The sequence below is a fragment of the Castor canadensis genome, chromosome 11 (genome assembly GCF_047511655.1).
Source record: "Castor canadensis chromosome 11, mCasCan1.hap1v2, whole genome shotgun sequence".
NCBI classification, from domain to species: domain Eukaryota; kingdom Metazoa; phylum Chordata; class Mammalia; order Rodentia; family Castoridae; genus Castor; species Castor canadensis.
In genome coordinates this window covers 92,952,172-92,977,030 of record NC_133396.1, presented here as the reverse complement: position 1 = coordinate 92,977,030, position 24,859 = coordinate 92,952,172, and the positions used below count along the sequence as shown (strand labels likewise).

At 33.9% G+C, this 24,859-nt stretch overlaps 1 protein-coding gene across 2 annotated transcripts in view; it reads right to left on the bottom strand.

Annotated features, from left to right (window-relative positions):
* Nme7 (NME/NM23 family member 7) overlaps positions 1-24,859 on the bottom strand; it is a 191,420-nt gene that overhangs the window by 63,678 nt on the left and 102,883 nt on the right. For both annotated transcript variants that reach the window (XM_074047543.1, XM_074047544.1), the window contains 3 exons: positions 20,702-20,766; positions 18,092-18,160; positions 16,956-17,057 (listed from right to left, as the gene is read on the bottom strand). In XM_074047543.1, coding sequence (XP_073903644.1) covers positions 16,956-17,057; positions 18,092-18,160; positions 20,702-20,766 — 236 coding nt within the window. The remainder of the gene's footprint in view (positions 1-16,955; positions 17,058-18,091; positions 18,161-20,701; positions 20,767-24,859) is intronic.

The window sequence follows — 24,859 nt, the reverse complement described above, 5'->3', positions numbered from 1 at the left end:
ACATTGGAAGCAGGGGCATACCATTAGATTTACATTTTAGAATAATTGCCCTGGCAGCAGTGTGATTACCAGATTGGAGGAAGGTAATTCTGAAGATAAGGAGACTAATTAAATGGTTAGGATATAAAATGTAAAAAAGTGATGAAAATCTCAAAGTAGAGACACTGGAGAGAAGCAGATAAGAATATTTATTAGATCTGAGGAGGTAGCTTAAAGTACTTGATTGGCTATAATAGGTTAGGGAAAGGCAAGAGTTAAGAGTTCATGCTTAGCTGACTCTGCAGATGGTATTGCATTCACGGAGATAAGAAACAGAAGCAGAAAAGCAAGTCAGGAAAGAAATGAGATCTGCTTGACATAATCTGAATTTGAAAGGCCTGTAAGATTGTTCTTACGGAGATTCTAGGAATTAAGAAATATGAATTTGGTGTTCGGAAGGTGTTCCTGGATTAGAAACAGATTTGAGAGTTACCAGCATACTAGTATTTTTTGTAGCTGTGGCAATGGATGCAACCAAAGTAGAAAATGCAGAAAAATATTAAAGGGTTGCAAACAGAATTTCGGGGAACACCAAAATTTAAAAAGTGGGTAGAGGAAAGTTTTTGCAAATGAAAATGGAGGTCGTAAAATTAGAGAAAAAAGTATCATCATCCAATAACAACAGAACGGCTAATATTTAGTCAGTATTTAATAGTCATGAATTATACAAAGTATTTTATATGTGTTTTTCAGTTATTACACATAGTAACTTTGTAAGGTTTAAGAGATAATGACATAGGCTTATCAACATTAAGTAATGCTATAAATTTTCCTTCTTTGCAATCTCTCTAAACTTCCTTAATTCCTACAATGTCTCAACAGCAGCCTCTCCATCTAAATTTCCAATCAATCCATCCTACACATTGTCACACAACTTGCACACTTATCATATAATAGTTCTGCTTGTCAAAACCTTCAATGTTTTTTCATGTTTGCTGAGTAACAAAATTCCCAGGCTGGCATTTATTATGATCTCAATAGTTCTCTAGCCTTATTAATGACTACTATATTCCATCCAGTGCTTCAAACTAAATTACTAAATTTTGCCACCTCTATTATGATGCCACCCCTGCCTATAAAAGTGCAGCTCTCCACTTCAGCTTGTAGCAATTCTACCCGTTCTTTAAGGCACACATTTCAAAAGTCATATTCTCTGTGAAACCTTTTGCAGTTACTCCAAAGAAATGTAAGCACTCCTTTCTTTGAAAATCCCACTTATACTTTGTACTTCCCTTATCTGACTCTAATTTATTTTACCATTGTCTGTGAACTTCTCTTATCTTTCTTCCAATAGACTGCAAGTTATTTCTAGCAATGCCTTGACTACAATTAGATTTCACTAGTTAGATTTAACTTGACTGTACTCAATTTTGAACTCTATGCTTATTGAAGCTCCTAAATTTGATATGTGAGTTCCTTGAGCAAATTTACTATCTTTACAGATTGTATACCTTTGGAAGTTTCTTTACCTTCTTAAAGGTCAGAAAGCAAGGATGGCCAAGACCTCACAATGAAAATAGCTTTCTCACTAATTTTTGCATCAACTATAAGACTGCTCTATATGACCAAAGTAGGAAACCTATGAATATATTCTCATGCTAATAGTTAAATTAGCATAATAGTATACATATTATTGTATAATATGTATCAAATGAACAAGGTAATCAGACAAACAAGGTAACAGAGTTCACTTAGGAAGTCAAAATTACTATTGTACCCACATTTTTTGTTTTTCATTCATTTATTAATTCTCCATTTTCTATAATCTGGATCAGTGTCAACAGGTTTTTCCCTAATTTCATGTGACATGTGATTTTAGCTTCATCAACATCAATACATATACACATGAAAAGAACAAGATTCCAGATCTAAAGGCAACATCTGGTGCTTCCCAATTTTTCTTAACCACTTTCCTAAAATAAAGATATAGGAACAAGGTCCACCAAAACTCATTCAAGTCTTTCCATCCTGCCCAATACCTAAAAAATAACTCTGTAGTGCCTGGTAGCATGTATTCCTAGGCACTGTGCAAAAAGTAAGGAAAATTAACCATTAGTGAATATTTACAATATGCCAGGCAATGTTCTAAGAAGTTTGCCCACATTAACTTATTTAATCTTCACATGAGGTTTACTCTTTTTCCATTTTATTGATGAAGAAACCGATGGCATTTGACAGATGAAGAATCTCAGGCATCCTGGCTCCACAGCCCTACTGTACAGCAAGTATTGACATTTGAATACACCAAGCATACACAAGCTTTGGCTTGTTCCCTCAACCTGAATTAGTGATTCTCACCCTCTTACTTCCTTCTTGTGTGTATCCAATATAAATGACATTTTCAATGTACCTTTCCCTATCCACACTATTTAAAACTTTAAGTGAAAGAAGAAGGAATGAATTCATTCAAATAATTATATGGAAGTTGGGGCTGATGTAAGAGAATAACAAGAAGAATGGGCTACAACCCTGCAGGGAGGGATATATTAGAGGTTTGGAAGTTGGGGAAGCTTTCTGCTGGGAAAGGAATACAGAAGGAAAAGCTGTCTTTGGCTACTATGATGTCTTTTAACTCTAAGGATTTATATTTGACCTTTATATATAATCCTTTCAGGACAATGGTTCTTAATTTTGTCTTGTTCCAAGGACATCTTTTGGCAATCTGATGAAGCATCTGAAACTTTCTCAGAGCAAAGCTTTTAAGTGCATAAAATACTAGGAATTCAAAGAAAATTAACGTCAAATATTTTTATCATATTTTGGGATATGATAATGTAATGTACATATTTATTAAGATTTAGCAGTTGATCTACAACTTCTATAATTTGAAAGCAGCAATGACTCTAAGTGATATTTTAAAATATTTACAACTGTGATGCAGTATGAAAACAATTGCAACTTCTATTGGTTGCAAAGTCAAGGTATAGCTATTACAGTGGTCTATTGCCTGTATTCATGGGAATTCCAACCTTCTGTCAGATACTAGTAAAAATAAGTATGTGATTTTTTTTTCTCATCTAAGTTCACAGACTCCTGATTTCTTTTTGCAAAACTTAAGGATCTGTAGATATCAGAATAAGAATACCTACTCTAGGCTAAGTCTCAGGATATACTCAAAGGGAAAGCAGATTAAGATTGTACCTCCATTATCTCAGCAGATGGGAGAAAAGAGATAATAAAGAAGAAGAACAACAAAACCATTTTCCAAATTCCTTTAATGACAGATAACCCCTCTCACTCTATAATTAGATAGTAATAGGCCTAAAATGCAAGTATTTGTGAGTTTTAGTGTATCAGAGTGAATAAGTTTCAATAACAGGACAAAGAGTTACTTTCTAACATTGACAAGAAATTTGAAAGCATGAATACACAGAAGCCTCCACATCAGTGCAAAGATCCATTGCAGGGAAGAAAGGAGAGTATTGGGATGAATACATTGGAAATAAGGAAGAAAAATTTTCAAGTATAGATTTAAGAGGTCCTGTTTATCTTTCTCTTCCTTAAAAAGTAAAAGCTATGTTTCAAAGTTCTTTATGTTCTTTTTCTTCATAGTCTCTACAAGCAGCTTAGCAAAAATTATGGTTAGGAATTTCTTCTTATCCTGGTTGTCATTTTTAACTGTTGGCAAGAAAATTGGAAAATATTTCATAGCAGATGACCTCCTCAGAGATTCACAATGTATGTCAGCTTTCAAAATGCTCTAGATTCTTGCAGCAGAGAATTTTGCTAGACTTCATGTAGCCCAGTATTTCTCAATCTTATTTGATCATAATCTTCCCTCTTAATACATTTGTCTATCAGAAAAATTATAAGGCTTTCTTGGAATAAATGAATATACAATTCTTTCCTTCTACCAGGACATAAATTCTTCTGGCTCAAAGAAAATGTGTTTTTTATCTTTTCACTGCCAGTTCCTAAGAATTCCAGGCACTTTGAAGACCTACAAATGTTTGGTTGGTGGATGGTTGGTGGGTTGGCTGGTAGGTTGGTTGGCTGAATGAATGAGTAAATCAGAGAGATGAAAAAAGTTTACTACACCAATTACCTTGGAAATGTATAAGGGAATTTTAGAAACCTGCAAGTAAGGTTAACAGTGAGACAGGAAAATAAAGGAAAAATGGTTGTAATCAGTTAATTTATAAGTGAAAGCCTCCATACATAATTATATTTAAACAAACAAAAGGTAAAATCTTATTGAAGAAATAGAAGATCTAGTTCTATCTTAATTTCTATAGCTCTGAAACTAGAGAAGCTGTTGTATTAATGATTAAACTAGCATTCCATTTGCATTCTTCATACTATTGTGACATCTTAGTAATTGTTACATTTCCTAGCATTAAATGTTATTTAAAAGTAAGGCTTAAATGCAAAAACTCAGGATGATCCCAAATTCTTTCTAAATGTAACCCTTTAATGGCATAGATCACATTTAGAAGAGATAATAAAGTAATAAAAAGACATCCATAGATTTGTAGGTTTGGAAATATATCTTAGTGGGATTTCAATCCTGTAAGGTTTTAAAGAATATGTTTTCATATTCTATCTGTTTTTGGATTGTAGTCAACTAATTCCACCTACTTCTGAATCTACAAAACAGAACTAACAAGAAAGCAACATCTGTTGGTGCCAGCAGGGTAAACTATAGCATTTTTGTTTTTAGAAAATTTAAGTTAAAAAAAAATCTACAAAATTAAAATGATCATTGAAGCTGAATAAAATCTCATTATTGGCAGGCTACTACTTTCTTTAAAAAACAAAATGGACAAACATACACAAGAACTTTTTATCAAACACCAAGGGGTTCTGAAATACTAAAAGCTAATGGGTGCCTAAGTAATAAACTGAAATATGAATGCATTTTTGCTATTTCTGTGTCCTAATTCTGAAAGTAAAGCAATTTATATTTAAGTAAAACTGAAGTCAGTAGCTCAGGAAAAACATTTAAATAAACAGGCCTGGTGTTTTAATAATAATTTCTGTAACTATTCCAAAATATAGCAATCATTTCTTCAAAAATTTCTTCCTCTATCATAGATAAACTAGATACTCATGTTCTCATTCAAATTATCAACAAGTCCTGCAAGTTGTCTTTATAAATATACTTTGAAACCTTCCACTGTCACCTTCTAAACTCAGGGTCCTATCATCTCTCGTCTAAGTTACTTTATTCTTTTCTAAGCAATTTTTTACATAGCCAGAGTGCTCTTATAAGATGAAATTTTAATCACACTGACCCCATTTCAATTTTTCCATGGAGCTTCTATTGCATTTGCAGTAAATACAAACTAAATGTTGAGGCCTTCATACTCTGACCTAAATAATTTCTTCAATTGCATTACAGGCTACTTTCCTCTTTGTACCGAAAGCTTAAGGTTCTCACAATATTTAGGGCTTCCACACATGGCTGGTCTTTAGCCATCTGAATTCAGAATAAATGAGAATATTTTGAGAATTCCCCATTTTTACTTAGCTGGAGCCTCCTTTTATAAGCCCTTATATAATTATCACACACTTCTGGAAAGCACTTACAATAGTTATAATACAGACATATTTATGTAATCATTTTTAATGACCATATTCCTCACTAGACTAGAATTGTACATGTACTGAGCCAATGTCTATCGTGCTCATTCCTGAATAGTCCCACAATCACAATGTATCCACCAGTTTTAATTGAATGAAGCAAAGTAAATCCCAATCCAACAAAAATGGAGGTACAGGGCAAAATTCCATAAAGTGGAATTTACTTCTAGTTTATCCTAAATTCACATCATACAGAATCTCTGGAAGTTTTCTTCATAAAGGAGACTTTTCTATATTCTCCACTATACTAGAAGATATGCCTGTATATACAAAAATATTGTTGATGTTGTTCTAATTATTGTTGGTTGCTTAAGACTGAAGTCTCTACTTCAAACCATCTCACACAGACAGTAATTCCAAATGGCCAATCCAGACAGTACTCTGATGCTTAATTTTTAAGAGGGATGGCAGTAAACATTAATGTGATTTAAAAAGTCTGTATCAGAAACTTTGGTGTCCCCTGAGGATTAGAACACTGATATTCATCTAAAGAAAACTATGCTTTAAGTTTGTTGCTTAGATAGTCCGTCTTTAGTAGTTTCACATGCTTTAGGAAATATTCTTAATATCTAAATATTTTCCATCAGAAAAAAGAGTATACTCTAAAATCAATATGCCCAAACAAGTACTATACATAACTATAAAATGACAGACTTTCCTAATTAGATTATAATCACAAATGAAATGACAAAAAAAGAGGAAGTGGGGAAGGAGATTCTGTGATCAGACATCCAGTTATGATAACTAATAGCTAGAACAACCAAAAAAAGGAGAGAAAATATTTTTAAGTTAATTTAGTTGAGAAACCCACACATTATAGGAGAAGAATATGTGAAATTCCAAACCTCTGGTGTGCAAATTTGAATTTCCTCTTTTTCAGAAAGATTTGGCTGCTGATCCAGTAATATATTTGAATAAAGTTTTAACTTTCATAGAAAAATATAAAATCTTGTATTCAGTACCTTAATGTTAATGGCTTTTCTATTACCCACTAGATCACATTGTTTCATCTTTTCATAGTCACAAAGAGTTATTATTTTTTGACAGGTTTTGAAGCTAAGGTGTTACTTAACAACAAAGCAAAAGAAATCTAGACAAATAATGATCCTGAAATCCAGTATACATTTAGTCCTTTTTTTTCAAGCTAATTTTATTAAACTACTTAGAACTATCTACTCTTCAAAAGAACTTATTTTCTTTAGTCAGGATGTTTTATTAAGGAGCCACTGATATTTATTTTTCCAATTTTCTTTTTTTACAAAAGCCACTCAAATTCACTATTCGAAAAGCAGAAACTATAATTGATCTTCATTGTTTATAGATTCGATATTTGTGAATTTACCTAATCACAAAAAACTTATTTATAACCCCCAAATTAATACTGATAGTGTGCTTATGGTCACTGGTATACCATACCAAATTTTTGCAAAACTCTGAAGCATCCAATGCACAAGTTCCCATTGAGGTTGGGTCATTTCTCCCCCCTGCCCCCACCCCCTCCCTTACCAACCACTCCACCCCCTCCCTCTCCCCCCTACCTGCCTTATTGTTTTGACCTTCATACTATTTGGGGGGGAGGGTGCAGTACTGAGGTTTGAACTCAGGACTACTACTTGAGCCATGCCTCCAACCTTTTGCTTTAGTTATTTTTCAGATATGCTTTTATATTTTTTTGGCCAGACCAACATGGACCATAATCCCCCTCTACCTATGCCTTCCACATAGCTGGGATGACCAGCATGTGCCACCATGCTTGGCCTAACTCTTATACTTTAAACAAGTGTCCTTTTTGTAGCTTATTTAGAGCCACATTTTTTCATACTCTTGTTGGTGATTTCACTATTTAATATGGCCCTCAAGCACAGTGCTGAGATGCTGTCTAGATGGCTAAGTGCAAGAATGCTACAATGTGGTGTATGTAGAAAATACATATGCAATCTAAGCATCATTAAAGTCTAAGTCATAGAGATGTTGGCAATGAGTTCTATGTTATGTGTCAGTAATACGGATTAAGTAACTTATCTTTAAGCAAAATCATACACAAAATGATCTATTGGTCTCTTCATCAAAACCTATGTTTTGACCACTCACAGGAAGTGAAGGCTAACCTTTTATTTCCCCTAGAACCATTACTTCAGTTCCTACCAATTCAGTATTCATGGTCACTTTATAGAACATAGCTGCCATTGTCTCTGATTGCAGATGACATGATTTTATATGTAGAAACACTAAGGAATCCATCAAAAAACTGTTAAATGTAATAAACAAGTTTACAAAAGTTTCAGGATATAAAACCAACATACACAAATCAGTTGTTTTTTACATTAACACTATTTGAAAAAATACATAAAATCCCATATATAATAGCATAAAAACATAAACTATTTAGAATAAATGTAACCAAGGAGTTGAAAGATCTGTACTGAAAACTCTTAGACACTGATGAAAGAAATGGACAAAGTAATGAACAAACAGAAAGATATCCTAAATGCATAGACCAGAGGAATTAATATTGTTAAAATGTCCATGCTGTCTGAAGCAATCTACAAATTTAATATAACCTCTGCAAAACTCAAATGGTATTTTTATAGAAATAGGAAAATTAACCCTGATTCATATAGAACCACAAAAGATGCTGAATAGCCAAAACAATCTTTGAAAGAAGGAACCTGGAAACATCCCATTTCCTGATTTCAAACTGTATCACAAAGTATCAGTAATCAAAACACCATCATTCTGTATAAGAATGTACAAAGAGACTAATGGTAAGGAATTAAGATCCCAGAAATAAATCCATGTATATAAGGTCGACTAATAGTTCACAGTATGCCAAGAGCACACAATAAGGAAAGGATAGTCTCTTAAATAGAAGGTGTTATAAAACTGGATATCTAAATGCAAAGGAATAAAATTGGAATACTGTGTTATATTAGCCACAAAAATGAACTGAAAATGGATTAAAGATTTAAATATAAGACCTGAAACCATAAAACTTATAGATGAAAACATAAAAAATGTTTCTTGACACTTGTCTTGATAATGATTCTTTTGACTATGACACCAAAAGCAAAGGCCACAATAGCAAAAACAAACAAATAGGATGATATCAAACTAACAAGCCTCAGCACATCAAAGAAAACAATAAAATAAAAAGGTAACCTATTGAATGGGAGAAAATACTTGAAAACCATCTATATAATAAAGGTTTGATATCCAAAACATATATGGAACATATATAACTCAATCTGTTTGCAAAAACATAAAAGCCCAGGTATAAGAAAATGTTCTCAGCATCACTAACCATCATAGAAATGTAAGTTGAAACCACAGTGAAATGTTACCTATTAGGATGGCTATTGCCAAAAAAGAAAGAGAAAACAAGTGTTTCTCTTTTGAGAAAGCAGAACTCCTGTGAGAATGTAAATTGGCACAACTATTATGAAAAAAGTATATGGAACTGTCTTAAAAATAAAAAATAGGGATGGAGAGCCATTAAAAAAACAGAACTACCATATGAACCAGAAATTCAACTTCTGGATATATATGCAAACAACATGAAATCAGTGTCTTTAAGAGATACTCAAATTCCCATGTTCACTGTATTATTATTCATAATAGCCAAACATGTAACCAAGCAAAGTATCCAGGCATGTTGTGCCAGGTATGATGGTGCCCACTGTAATCCCTGTGCTCTGAGTCAGGAGGATGGCAAGTTTGAGGTCATCCTCAGCTACAAAGAAAGTTTCAGAACAGTCTGAACTACACTGTATGACTTTCAACCCCCCATACCCCTCCAAAAAAAAGAAAAAAGAGAAAAGATGTGCTTATGATTGTGATTATATATATATATATATATATATATATATATATATATATACACACATACATGTATTTAGTGAAATGATTATTGCAGGCAAATTAGTCAACATATCCATTACTTCATTACTTCAATAGTTACTATTTTTTTGTGTGTAGTGAAAATCTATGTGCGTGTGTGTGTGTGTGTGTGCGCACGTGTGTACTGGAATATTATCCAGAAAAAAAAATGGAAGGCCATCCTGCCCTTGGTGACAATGTGAACGGATCTGGAGGGCATTATGCTAAGTGAAATAAATGAAAAAGAGAAAGACAAATACTGTGTTATCATACTTATATGTACAATCTGAAAAAGTGAAACTCATAGAAACTGAGAGTAGAATAGCAGTTGCCAGGGTTTGCAAGATAGAGGAAATAGGGAGATGATGGTCATAAGAATTGACACCCTTAGAATACCTTCATTTAGAGAACAGATCATGAAACACAGTTCAACCAATGCAACCAACATAGATGAGACATAGGTGAGGGAGAGTAGGAGACTGGAAAGAATAATAATCACAGAAATTCATGAAGAGGCTTCTCGCTTCTCTTCATGTAGGATTCACTTGTATAAGGCAAATATACAAACAATAATTAAAAGCTGCACTGTCCCCAAACTCTGAGATGACTGAAAGCAGACAAAAAACTGAAAGGTTTCACCCTTGAAAGAAAGGAATCACACTGACATTCATACATAAACAACTTTCCTATGCTTTTAGCAATCCTAAAGTCCATCCTCTGACTCCAGGCCAATAATACTGATGGTGTCTGCTTGAATTCTATCTGCCACACTGACAAAATAGATTCAACCTGACAAAACCTAAAATCAGTAATTTAACTGTCTGCCAGCACTAAAGCCGACACTCTTCAGAAGAAAACAGAACACAAGAGTCTATAAAATGTATTTTATGTAATGTTCCAGCATATAACCTAAAGTGACCAGATTTCTCCCAAACCAGGAAAATGTGATCCTTAGCAAAAGAAAAAATCAGTCACAGGCCTGCAAACTTATGAATCAGATGTCAGAACCAGTAGCAAGGATTTGAAATCACTTAGGATAAAGAAGTTAACAACATAGCCAAATGAAAAGTTTAAGCGAAGTTAATTGTAAAAAAAAAAAAACCAAATGCAAACTTTACAACATCTGACATTAAAAAGTCAGCAAAACAGTACAAATAATCCATGAATTTGAAAATAGGTAAAAACAGAAATCTGAAGCACTGTGAAAATGAGATTAGGAAAAATGTACAGAGCCCAATGGCTTCTATCAAATGGTCAAATGCCCATGTAGTTAGGGATGCAGCAGAGAAATAGAATGACATCTGTAAGAAACGCTGGATGACATTTCCCCAATTTGATCAAACCAGCACCTAGAGATACAGCAATGTCAGTGAATAGGAAGCAGAATGAAAATCAAACCAGGCATATGGAAATGGAAACCCTAATATAAAGCCACATTAATTAAAATTATATTGAATTGCTATAATATTTGATATGCAAATTAATCTAATTTATCAACCTAGAAGACATTATAAATGAATAGGAAAAAAGAGAATTCCATAAATGATGTGATGGTACTAGATAAAACTTAGGAAAATAAAGAAACAAATCTTCACCTTGGACCATAAAGCAACAATAAGAAAATTTCAAATGTATAAAATGATTAAGTGTAAAAAGTAAAACTACAGAATTCTTAGAAGAAAATACAATTTTCCAATGAGGAAGTATCATCAAAGTTTTCACAAAAGCAATTGTCTCATCTACTTTCTTTACTTTAACAGAGTATCTGAGGCTGGGTGGTTATTAAAGAAAAGAGGTTTGTTCATGTCAGGGTTCTGCAGGCTCGGAAGTCCAAGATCAGGCAACCACAACCGGTGTGGGCCATGTGCTACCTCACAACATGGTGGAAAAAAGAAAAGCAAGCAGGAACATTAATGAATAGCTCTCACAGTATTTTAATCCCACCCTGCAAAAGGGAAAACTCCTGAGAGAAAAGCATCAAACCCTCCAACAATCGAGGAAGCTCTTGAAAGTCTTATTCTCCACACCGCCACAATGGCAATCAATTTCAACATGAATCTCAGAGGGAACAAACCATATTCAGATTGCAGCAACCAAAAGTTGAAGGTTAATATATGTGTCTACAGATTAGAATTTTCTTTCTGTAAGATAAATTAAAAGTTAAACTGAAAAATGTTTGAAATAAAACTCAAACATATAGATCACATGAAAATGATTTAAAACAGTAGAAAACTGGGCTGAAGGAGTGGTAGAGTGACTTGCCTAGCAAATGTGAGGCCCTGAGTTCAAACCCCAGTACTTCCCAAAAAAAGTAGAAAATTGATCAAAAGACATTAGTCAGACAATTTACAAGGCAAGGCATGTGACTAGTAAATAAATGTAAATAAAGTTCATTCTTACAAATAATATTAAAACAAGTAAATCACTACTGCACCTATTAAATTAGAAATATTTTAGGGCTGGGGTTGTGGCTCAAGTGGTAAAGTACTTGCCTAACATATGTGAGACCCTGGGTTCCATCCCTACCACTGTAAAAGAGAAAAATATTTTTTGTTTCATAATCCCAAATCTTGCAAACCACAACTTGATGGGAGAAATTGGGATGAAGAGAAAAAAAGATAAGGGTTTCAAAATCTTCAATGCATAAAGAATAAGGCAAAGAAGTCAACAGATGACAGAAGCAACACATTAGCTCCCATTCATTTCTCATCCCCATTTACTACAACTTCATATATGTATATGTTGATGAAAAAGTTACATTTCCAAAATATATTTCTACTCTTTTAAAATCGGTAAAAGATAGAATGGCAATCAGGTGAATGGAAAGCTTTATTAAAATGTGTATAGAGCCATACTTTGTGCATTAAAAAGTTGCCCTTGATCCAATCTAATGATGGGTAAAGGTTTTTAAACTATGAGAGCAGATGAGGGTGGATATTCACTATGAAAATATTCAGATTCCCTTAAGTAAGATTCTTTATATTTAAATAATGTGATATACATGAATTGTTTTCAGGACATGGCTTTCATTTAAAAAATCATATTCACATACTATGGTTTGAATACAGACATTGTCTCCAAAACTCCCTATGTTAAAGGATTGGTCCCCTGGGTGACGACAATGGGAGGTGTTAGGGACTTTTAAGAAGTGAGGCCTAGTGGGAGGCCCTTACACCATGGGATGTGCCCTCAAAGGGGATTGTAGGCTCAGAATTCTCAGTCTGCCACTTCTTGGCTCATGATATGAGCTATTTTCTCTGACACCTACTTCCCACCATTGCCATCTGGTACCCTCACCAGAGGCCCAAAGCAATGAAGCCAGTTGATCTTGGACTGGAACCTCCAGAACTGTGATCTAAATAAAAGGTCTTTCTAAGGTAATTGCCTCAAGAATTTTATTATAGCAATGCAAAACTGACTAATATACTACGTTAGATTATTTTGGCTTGAAAGACCCAGCAGTCCAAGAGCAAATGTGTTCTATACAACTTTTCCAGACAATTTACTCCTTCTTTGGTAATTCTGAGTTTCCTAATGGTTTAGCAGGAAAACTGCCAACCTACTCAACAGTGAAATTCTTCAGCAGGTGTGATCCAAACCTTTTCAGAGGCAAACTTGGAATGAGATTTCTGCTTATATGGATTTGTTTTCTGCAGATGAATCCATCTCTAATTGTAAAGAAACTTGGAATTTTTTTTCTATTCTATGCAGCTGGCCTCCAAAATTTTTTAGGCAACCATATCAGTGAAATATGTGACTATATCAAAATATGAATATATTTTAAAAGGTTATGTGAATTATTATTATCAGTCCACCCATCAACTTTTATTAAAACACTCTTACCTTTTAGAGAATAAAATGGAAATTAAAGGTCTATTATCTCTCCTATTCTCTAATGAATTGTCTTATATAACTACTCTTGTTAGACATCACTCTATAGAGACTAGAAGAAATTTTGCTCAAAACTCACATTAAAAATACATTAAAACAATGACTTAATGTTAGATGCTAGGTCTACATAAAAACATAGCCAGTCTATTCATTAATTCACTAAATATTAATTGCATGAACATTATGTAATTGGTAGTCTTCCAAGCACTAATCATATTTACAGGTACTGTGACCTAAGCCTTTTTTTTAGATATGGGGATGGACTAGGTAGTGAAAAATGATTTTCTAAATTATTTTAAGATAATTTAATACATGACTAGATTGGCACACCTGGCAATTTAAGTGAAATTCCTATTGCAAGTCTATCTTTTTCTAGAACTAGACCATAAATTATTCAAAGAAAAGAACTATCTTTGTTTGATCATTAAGATAAAACTTAATAGCACCTAGCATAATGGCTATCGTGTAGAAAGCATTCAATACCTATTTGTTAGAAGGGTAGGTAGAAAAGAGAGAAAGAAAAGATCAAATAAGCCAAAAGAAGTCTGAGACCAGAGGCAAAGCACTATTTTATTTTCCTGAGACTGTAGTTTGACTGTACTACCATTATATTTCTTCTGATTTTAAAACACCTATCAAAGATAGGTACTGCTTGCCATCCTGATCTGCACTTAGAAATGAGTGTATAACTCAGGCTCCTAAGACTCAAGGGGAAAACAAGTTCTAATAAGTTTATGATTCTACATTTAAAAGTTCACTAACTTTCAGGTTTATGATAAAATAAAAAGCATTTTTTCTTATGCAGGCAATATAAGAACTTTAAAGAAAATTGTAAAATAAGGAAAGTAGAACTAAAATATCATAACTTTACCTCTTAAAAGACAACTGCTTTTAATAATTTCTTTACACATTAAATAAGTTTAATTTTTAAACATTATTATTAGCATATATTAATTGTACAGGGGGGTTCCATTGTGACATTTACATATATGCTTACAATGTACCTAGGTTAGATTCACCCCCACATCCCATCATCATGCTCCTCCATCCCCATCCCCCTGTTGAAACTGAAAAACAATTTCAACAGGATTTATTGCCAGAGAAATAAGACAGGAGGTAATAAGTAATAAGAAACAAAGGGGACCCAAACAGGGAAAGAAGGAATCAAACCATCCCTATTTGCAGATGATATGATCTTTTGTATAAAAGATACTAAACTCTCCACCAAAAAACTCTTAGATATCATAAACACTTCCAGCAAAGTGGCAGGATAAAAAGTCAATGTACAAAAATTAGTTTTATCCATGTGGTATGATTTTCTATAACTATGAGGGGCTTATAAGCAAGTAAAATGAAAAACACAAAACCAAAAATCACAATGGAGTAATTTCAACTATACTAAATGTGGCAAGATTCATGGCCCTGAGGGTTTCCAAATTGAGATATCATGAGATTATTAACTCTTTAAAGAATGATAACTTGTTTTAGTCAACTTTATTATACCAAATCATAGAACCTAGCAGTGAGCCTGGCACAAACTACTTACTCAGGAAATGTTCATTGCATAAATATCTAGAAAGAGAGAATCAGCATTTTTTTTTCTTTTAATGACTCTTCTTTCTGTAACTCCTCCTTGCTCATTCCCCACTTCCTCCCAATAATCTTAAACTCTGCCATTCCCTGTTGGTACCATAGCTCCAGAAATAGTAAAGAGCTTACTGTAGCCCAAAAGTAATGCTTTTTTACGCATCCATAACTTTAATCCTATCACTTTCCACTTTCATCACCAAGCTCAATTCTACTCATTTTCACCATTCAGTCCAGATATCATGCTCATCAAGAAGTTTCCCCAGACCTTTGTTATCCATACTCAGACTGAGTTAAGTGCTATTATTCTGTTTCCAAGTACCTGAAAATAGCTAACAATGCAATTGCCAAAGTGTATGAAAATTAGCTACTTGTGGTTGTTCATTCTTAGGCTGTAAGCTCTTTGAAACATGAAGTTCCTTCTCCCTTTCCCTCTTCTTCTTAAGATGGAGGTCTGTCAATGTTGTCCAGGTTGATCTGAAACTCATGGGCTTAAGCAATCCTCCCACTAATGCTTCCCAAGTAGCTGTGACTACAGGCACATGCCAGCCCACCCAGCTGAAGCTTCTGTCTTTAGATTCACAAATTCTTGTGCAGGTTAAATAACTGTTTATTGAATAAATAAGAATTACAGAATGAGCAAACATTCTCATTCCTTTTTAGTTCTATTTTTGAATTCTTATTTGTTTGGTCAGCTAATCACTCATAATTTTAATTACCTTAAAAAAAATGAACAACCCCTCTCCCGTTGGTCATCAAACAGAAATCAGGAATTTAAAATGATAAAAATAGCAAAACCCGAGTACAGTTTTCTTTTCAAGACAAAAAGTATCCCTTCCTATCTTCTTATGATTAACACTCATTTAATACTTAGCATCACCACCATTTTCTCCCAATATTCTCTAAAACAAAATCCCACTGCAATTACCACAATTTTATAAAAACATGAATTTAATATATATATATATATATATACATATATACACATATATGCTACTATATATGTATATTATATATATTCTTCTTTCTCCCTGAAAGATATCAAGGAGGCCATGCTGACTTTATTGGTGTCATCAGGTCTACTCCTTTCTATGGCTAGGGCTTCAGTCTTTAATCTCTACTAATTTACTTTGCTCTAGATAAATCAAAAGAACAATTCAGTATACTCAAAATGAGACTATTTCCTACAATGTGGGATTCAAATTATACAGAATCTACTATTTTATTTTGACTTTTAAAGCTATTCTCTACCTTAGCTCCTCTATTTAAGAAAGCGTATTTCTAGAAATGTATTTCCCTTTGAAGCCAAGGAAATATGCTTGCTATATGTAATATAAAATTTGCAAAGTATTTCGTTTTTGCCTTTGGACATGAGTTAGAGCTTTTCCCATTGTCTTTGTGCCCTGATTTGTCTTTCAAATCAAATTCCTGTTACAACTCTCTTCCTCTAACAAAGGTTTTTAAATTACCTGCAAGTCACACTGATTGCTCCTTTACTATGTAATACTTTAACATTTGGATTAACTGAATTTGTAGTGCTCTAAAAACTCTTTATATGTATACACTTAGATCATTGCTTTCTCCTATCTAGATAAGTCCTACAGTTCATAATGATTTAAGTATCTGATATGATGCCACCATATGGATTTTCTTCACAATTGGAGATTTATTTATAAACCTGTGTCAAAAGATAATTCCTTAGAAAATCTGTATCATAAAGCTTGCAACATTTACTTACCTGGATAATTTAGCAAGAAGAAACAATTTTAAAAAGTTCCATAGAAGAGGCTTCTGTATATTCTGTATTGTCACTAGACTAGTTGAATTATTTTTCTTATAAAATATTATTTTGAATAATTTTATATATAAATCTACACTTTATATTATTTCTTTTAAGGAAGAAACAAAAAGATCAAACCTGTTAAATTATTTCATTAATGAGTAACTCAAACTAGATTCACAGTTTAAAAATAACTTACAGGATCAACAGGTCCACAGAACTCTCGAAATGTCTTTGTAGGATTGTTCTGTTGAATCTCCATTGCTACACAAGGACCAGAATACATTTCTGTCACCATATCCTGGGATACATAAGAGAATACAAAGGAATCAATATAATTCAATAATATATTATCCTGCCTCTTTTAATTGATACACCATTTCACTAATCTCAAAGTGCTAGTCACCTTTGACTTCTCACCTGAATCCCACACACCAAGCAGCCCCCCAAATTCCATCCAATTTTCCTGTAAAAATATTTTTAGATACATCTTTTCATTTCCAATCCTACCACCACTACTTTAATGTAATGCTCTACCACCTGATACTTTAGTTATTTGAAATTATCTTCCAGTACATCTTCCCTTCAGAGATCCCTCTCTTCTTGAAAACAGTGTTATCACATTAACATTCCTAAAACATAAAAAACAGTGTTCCTCTCAAAAAAGTTTTAAAAACCATAATGAATTCTAGCAATAAAGAATAACAGGTACTTGATTTATTTTCACACATTAAACATCTAGAAACTAGACAAAGTATACAAAACAACACCTTTTAGACAATGAATGGTAGGCATCACAGGACTATGACTCTTGGGAGAAGTGGAAAAATGAAGTTCATCAAAATCTCATTATTAAAAAAAAAAACCCAAAACAAAATAAAACAAAAACCTTAGGAAATAAAAAAAGGACATGCATTACATAAAAGCAGAACAAAGACAGGGATGGCAACAACAACCAACACCTGTCAATCTAGAAATCTATATTTTTTAAAAATAAAGACTTTGCCAGACAAACAAGAGCTGAGAGAATGTGCTATCAGCAGCCTCATTCCCAAGAAATATTAAAGGAAGTTCTTCAGGCAGAAGAAAAAATTCCAGACAAAATATAGACTTATACAAAACAATAGGAAATGTGGGGGTTTAGTTTTTTTTAAACTTGCTATTCAATTTTCTTGAGTTTCTTGTATTTTGGATATTAGTCTCTTATCAGACACAGAGTTTATAAGTTATACTAAGGAACACTTTCAATAATTATGAAATATACTGAGAGGCTGAAGATTTGAGATATATAAATTGTTTTCAGTACCTGTGCTTTACATTTACCTTAATACTTACATTATAATCAGACACTACTCCTTTATAAACCTCATAGAATTCTTCAACATTAACGTGATCCATATTGAACTATATTAAAAACACAACAAAACAAAACCATAAGCCAACAAAATAAAGATAAATAAGCCACAGTTAGCACTTAACATTATCATCCCTTGGGTACATTCTTTAACTTTTTTGTTTGTATGTTTGTTTGCAGGTTTGATTGATTGACTGAGACAGAGTTTTGCTATGTAGCCTGAGTTGGCCTCAAACCCATGATCCTCTTGCCTTAGCCTCCTGAGTGCTGTGGTTATAGGCATGTACCACTACAATAAGCTTATTCTTACCTTTAAAATGTAAATTTTAAATGATTTACTTCTGAGACAGAAAAAGTGTTGCTATAGATCAGCTGATCAGTAATTACAACAGATAACATTACTATTATTGGAAGGGAATTCTGTTTCAGTGTTTTACCCTAAATTCATAGAGCTTTTATTATTAATGTAATAAAATAAGAGACTAAGATACAACTTATACAATTCTTAGCAATTTGATCTGGAAACTGTTTATGGTTATTTCATTTAATTTAAAGAATAACCCATAAGGGAAAAAATAATGCTCTCATGTCCTAGACAGGAAAACTGAGGCTAAGAATGCTTGGTGTTTGGCCAGGGTCACATACCTAGAAAAACAGCTGACCACAGATTTAGAAATAGACTTTTCTCATTCCAAATGCCAATAACTGCATTTGCCGTTATACCACCATCCTTCCACTATAGACTCATTAATAATTTTATTATTATTATTCTCATTAACTATCTACTATGGCCAATCACTGTGGTAGATTGTAGGTCTAGAGTTAGGTCAATGTTTAAAGCTAAATTTCCTGTAATTATTACCTTTAAAGTAGATTTAGGTCTTTCAATCCTGTTAATACATTACCAAGGGCACACATCTTTATTATTTACTTATTTATTTTTAGGTGTTTTGAGACAGGATCTTGCTATGTAGCCCAGGCTGGCTTTGAACTTGCCATCTTCTTGCATGCATCAGTCTCCCAAGTATAGAATTACTGGCATGTGCCACCACGCTTGGCTAAGCTAACACTTTTAGAAAGTTCTGGCTAGAAAATTCTTTAAAATCTTGGTAATATATTTTAAATACCAGTTACCTTGTCAGTTTCCAAGTTTTTGTTTGATGGCTTTGTAAACTAGTAGATAGTTCTCTCTTTAAAATTTTAATTATTTTCCGTATTTTTTTTCCAGTGCTGGGGATAGGGCCTCCAGCATGCTAGGCTAGTACTCTTAACACTGAGCTACATCCCCAGCCCTTAATTCATATATTATTAATTGACATATAATTACCGTACATATTATGGGGTGGCTAAGGTGTGTTATTCCGATTCATGCATACAGTGTGTACTGATCAGATAAGGATATTAACAAATCCATCATTTCAAACATTTATCATTTGTTTCTGTTAGGAATAGTCATGATTCTCTCTTCCAACTATCTTGAAATATATAATAAAGCATTGTTAACTAGACACCCTACTATGCTGCAGAGCATGAGAACTTATTTCTCCTATCTAACAGCATTTTGGTACCCATTATCCAACCTTTCTCTATCCCCCTCTCCTCCAATTATACTCTCTACTTCTATGAGATCAGTATTTTTTAGCTTCCACATAAAAGTGACATACAATATTTGTCTTTCTGTGCCTGGGTTACTTCACTTAACTAGTTGGTATTTTTTTTTCTTTTAGCAGAAACCCAGTTTGTTCCCTGACCCTTGATTTTGGGCGATCCTAAGACTTCATAGAAATGAAAATATGTCTCTTTTCAGAGAAAGGGGATATAAACAATATTGATGAGAAAATTCTAAACTCCAAAAGGAGTATTTTACTAAAAGTTAAAAAAAAAAAACCACGAAAACATAAACTTGCTGGGCTTCAAACAACATAAAAACCAAATTCTTTATCTAGTTCTTATAATAATTTGGTGCTCAATTTCTTGTTAAATGTACCAGAGAATACAGTTTAAAGGTATACTTCTATCAAAGTACATGTTGTTTCTTCCCCAGGCTTCCTGGGAATGTGTGAGCTGGGCAATTCTGAACAACTATGGGCTCGAGGTCCAGTGGTATAAGTGCCCAGGGAGGAGCTGAAATACAATAATTCCCAAAACGGTCCCAAGGGAGAGTCTGGAAACCAGCACCAGGTCAGGGGAAAAGAAATTTGAACTGAATTTTGTTAGTTGTTATTTGCTTAGTTAGGAATCAAGAATACAAAAAACTCACTAAAGCTCCTCACTTTAATTCTATTTTTCACTTGTGAGAACTAAATACATTTTGGGGGGGGGCTTATTTACTTTGCAACTAAAGCTCCAAGAAATATATAAGATTCCCTAATAAGCTTAAATTTGAGGTATCATTTGAATGTTAATTTTCTCAGTAAAAATTATATGAAATAATTTAAACATTTTCATTATAAGGTTATATTTTCAATAAATATGTCCCTTATTTTTAATGTATTGAGTTTATAACTGTCCAGAGAATATTCAGTTAAAAACATTTTTAATGCTTATTTTTTAAAAATCCTAATGCATATGGCTCATTGTAAACTACATACCATCTGCATAGCTGAGATTTCAAAACATGCATCTCTAATACTCATCAGGATCTTTCCCAACAGTCCTGAAGATGAAAAACAAACAGATATAAAAATATTAAAATTTTAAAGGATCTACAAGGAGAAATAATGGCACAGTTAAAGGTAAATGTGTGGACAAATACTGGAGACTATTTTTTCCTCTTAATGTCTTTAACATACATATGCCAGATAAAAGTAAAACTTTTGAAATGCATTGTAGATTTTACATTGCCTGTATTTTTAATATATATCAGAAATATACTGTAAACCTGGGTAGAAGCAGTAAGTGAACTTATACAATTGAAAAATTTGTGTACTTTAAGTGAAGTGGTACAGTATCATTAATTCCAAATAGACTGTGAAAACTAAGCACACATTATTTATAACTTAGAATATTATCTAAGAATAGTTCCCAAACCAGTAGCATCAATATTGTCTAGAAACCTGTTAGAAATTCAAATGCTTAGGATCAATTCTAGACCAACTCAATCAGAAACTCAGGAAGTGGAGCCAAAAAAACCCCAGGTCTTTCATCAGGGTGTGGTGGTACATGTCTATAATCCCCGACCTTGGGAAGCTGAAATAAGAGGACTGTGAGTTCAAGGCCAGCCTGAGAGACATAGCAAGACCCCGCCTCAGAAACAAACAAACAAAACAAAATGAAAAGGTCCTCCCTGTGGTTTTGTCACACACAAAAGTTTAGGGAACACATCACTTGAAGAAGGGAGGAAGGAATAAAAAAGGAAGGAAAGGAAAGAGAAGAAAGGGAGGAAGGAGGAAAAAGAAGGGGGGGAAGATATATATCTAAATGGCTAATGAATAAATTAAGGTGGGAGTCTCTGAAATATTCATTAATCTAATAGAAGGAAGAAAAGGAGTAAGATAAGGAGGAAGGAATAGAAAACAAATAGCAAAACGTTAAAATAGAAGACCTAAAACCAATCATATTAATAACTACATTAAATGCTGGTGGACCTGAAATTCCTACTAAAAGATAGATATTTTAGATGGATTAATAAAACAGCATTCAGCCTGTTGCCAGTGGCTCACATCTGTAATCCTAACTACTTGGGATAGGTATCAGGAGGATTGCAGTTCGAGGCCAGCCAGGGTAAACAGTTCACAAGACCCTATTTCCAAAATACCAAACACAAAAAAGGGTTAATGGAGTAGCTCAGGTGGTAGAGTACCTGCCTAGAAAGCATGAGGCCCCGAGTTCAAAGCCCCAGTACTTCAAAATGAATGAATGAATAAATCAATCAATAAATCTAAGATTCAATTATATGCTACCTACAAGAAACCAATTTGAAGAATAAAGACACAGGTAGGTTGAATGCACACAGATGGAGTAGTTGGCCCTTATCCAACTTCCTGCTTCAACACTTGAGATATACTTTTGGTTTGCTAATAAATCACTCTTTATCTTTCTACTCTTCATGGTTCTTTTGCCAAACTTGGGGAAGTGTCCTAATTATTGACCTCATACACACTAATCAAGGAACATCTGGATACCCCATATACCAGTAACATCTTGGTGCAAGGCATGGATCTGCTACAAGGTTAAGTCTTGTTCTCACTTGCACTGTTGGCTAGAAGACTGCCTTCTGATCTCCAGCTTTTCCACTCTCTTTTAAGTCATGTCTCCCTCACTACAGAATGGAGGGGGGATGCTTTTTCCATACATAGGTGCACATGGAGCCTCTGAGGGGATACCCTTAAACTCTCTTATGTTTAGTCCACAGGCAGCCTGGACTCTAGGTGATATCTGGATGGATGGCTCCTGGTCCCAGGTTATTATAAGAGGAAATGACATGCTCCCCAAAAGTAGGTACATAGCGATAGTCTCTGATAGGATGCCTGTAAACCCTCAATAGTTGGTTATGTACTTTCTTTTCTCTCTCTTTCAGAATGGAGAACGAGCCTGCTGTACCCATCTCAGTACTAATTACTGGTTTGTATGCTATACCACTGGAAGCAATTCGACTCTTTACCCCACCCAGTCTACTACTTAGCCCCTGAGAGATGAGGTCTTCTGACCTACAAAAGGGTCCCTAAATAAGAACACCACCCTTCAGTTAGAACTATTCTGTAAATGGTTGGGAAAATAATCAGAGATCATGGCTCTATGCATGAATCTAGGGATAGCTCATAAACCTGAAAGAATGACTCCACTCTGGCCCATCTCTCAGATCCGACCTCTTCAGCACCTCCTAATACAGAAATCCAATTCTGGATAAAGACAAACAGGTTCATTCAATTGATAAGGAGATGTATCCCCTGCCCCAATTCCTCCTCTTTTTAAACCTACGCGCATATCTGTACCTCAAATGTTGTTTGAACTGCTTACTCTCAGTCTTCTCGAGCATGAAAATTTATGATTGCTTTCTTCCTGAGACTTAACCTTATTTTCTATGTTCATAGTCACATGGGTTTAAGAATATTGATCTGTTGTTAGTAACATGTACAAGAAACTAGCCTAGAACTCTGGTAATTTTGTGCTTCATTAAAATAATTAACTATGTCTTATCTGAAATTTTCAGGCTTTTGGCAATTTAGGAAACTGAGTCATATAAAGTCAAGGTTCATTTAAGCATCTGTTTATGTCAAAGTCTTTAAACTGACCACTTCATAATTGTGGTTAAACAACTATTATTTTAGTGAAATCAACACCATATATGTCTGTGACTAGAAATGTGTAGATCTATATGTCTAAACTTTATCTAAATGTTATGCAAACATTAAAGGTATGTGGGTCTGATATATGCAAAGTGACTAGCAAGTGCGCTCTTGATATAATTTATATACACAAATATACTGCAGATTTGTATATCTATGATGCTAATTTTTGGTGGTTCCTTTAAATGATAAATGCATTTATGTTCCCCAAATATGTCTTCTAAAATGCAAAATTTAGGAAAACATTTTATCAAGCTGGTGTCCTCAAAATTGAATGGTTAGTGGTACGACTGCTCTTCACAATTCTAACTATGGCTATTTTATATTTTTGTTATCTATAGTTTGGTACTTCTCTGAAGAATTTATAATCAGACACATGGAGAATGACTCTTACAAGCACTTATTTGTCAAATGAGTTAGTTTTCTTTAAATATTTGCTATCAATGATTTTCTCTTGTATTTTCCTTGAAAAACTAGGCAATTATTATCTGTTGACATTCTGAAGAGGTGCAACATCTAACAAAACAGTCTCAGTAGTGTTTTGAGACATCACCTATGAGTAAAACGTACCAACAGACTTCAGGTAACCCCAGTCTAACAGCACTCTCTAAACCTTTTAGTTGTTTTTTTTGGCCAAAAGGATCATTGGCATTGACTCCCATCTGTGTGTCACTTCTCCCTCAACATGGGATCAAGTCAGACCAACTGGGAAGTATCATCCTGGCAATGACAGAAGACTAATCAGGAAATTTCACTCCAGCAGTAAAGGATCATTAAAGCCAAGCCACAGAGTAATTAATCAGCAATGTTTTCAGAGATAATTGTCCAAAGACTGGGGGAGAAATTTTCAGAATAAAAATGGAGTTGCACTGGGCATGGTGGTATACCTCTACACTCCCAGCACTAGGGAAGGTTGAAACAGGTGGATCATGAGCTAGTCATTTGTGCCAAACCTTTCCAAAAGTAACTACAGCTGAGAAGTTATGGATAAAGAGTACTTATAGATGGCTATTGACACTAAAGCCCTTCCAGGCACCTCAAACAGAACATTAACTCATATCTTCTGACTTTTACTCCCTTTAGTATTCTACTTGATAATGGTGTTTCTAGTATTAGGCTTAAATAACAGGCTTTTAAATTGTGTATTTTAGTCATTACAGTTTATTCCCTTTGCATATATTAATTTATACCTGGCCAAGAAATCTAGCTACAAAGCTAGTTTGGCTGCAACCTTAATTCCCTCAAGATTGAGCACAAAGGGGAAATTATACCAGGTACTTAAAGCTGCTTTTGCTAAACAACAGTGACTTTTCACATGGACTGTCAAATGCTCTATCTCCATTTCATATCTGTCGCCTTTGTTCTAAGCCACTATCTTCTTAGATCATCTTGGATTCCTGGAACAACAGGACTGATCAATAAGCTTCTTGAGATAAGAGTCAAGGCCATGTCTGACCAATT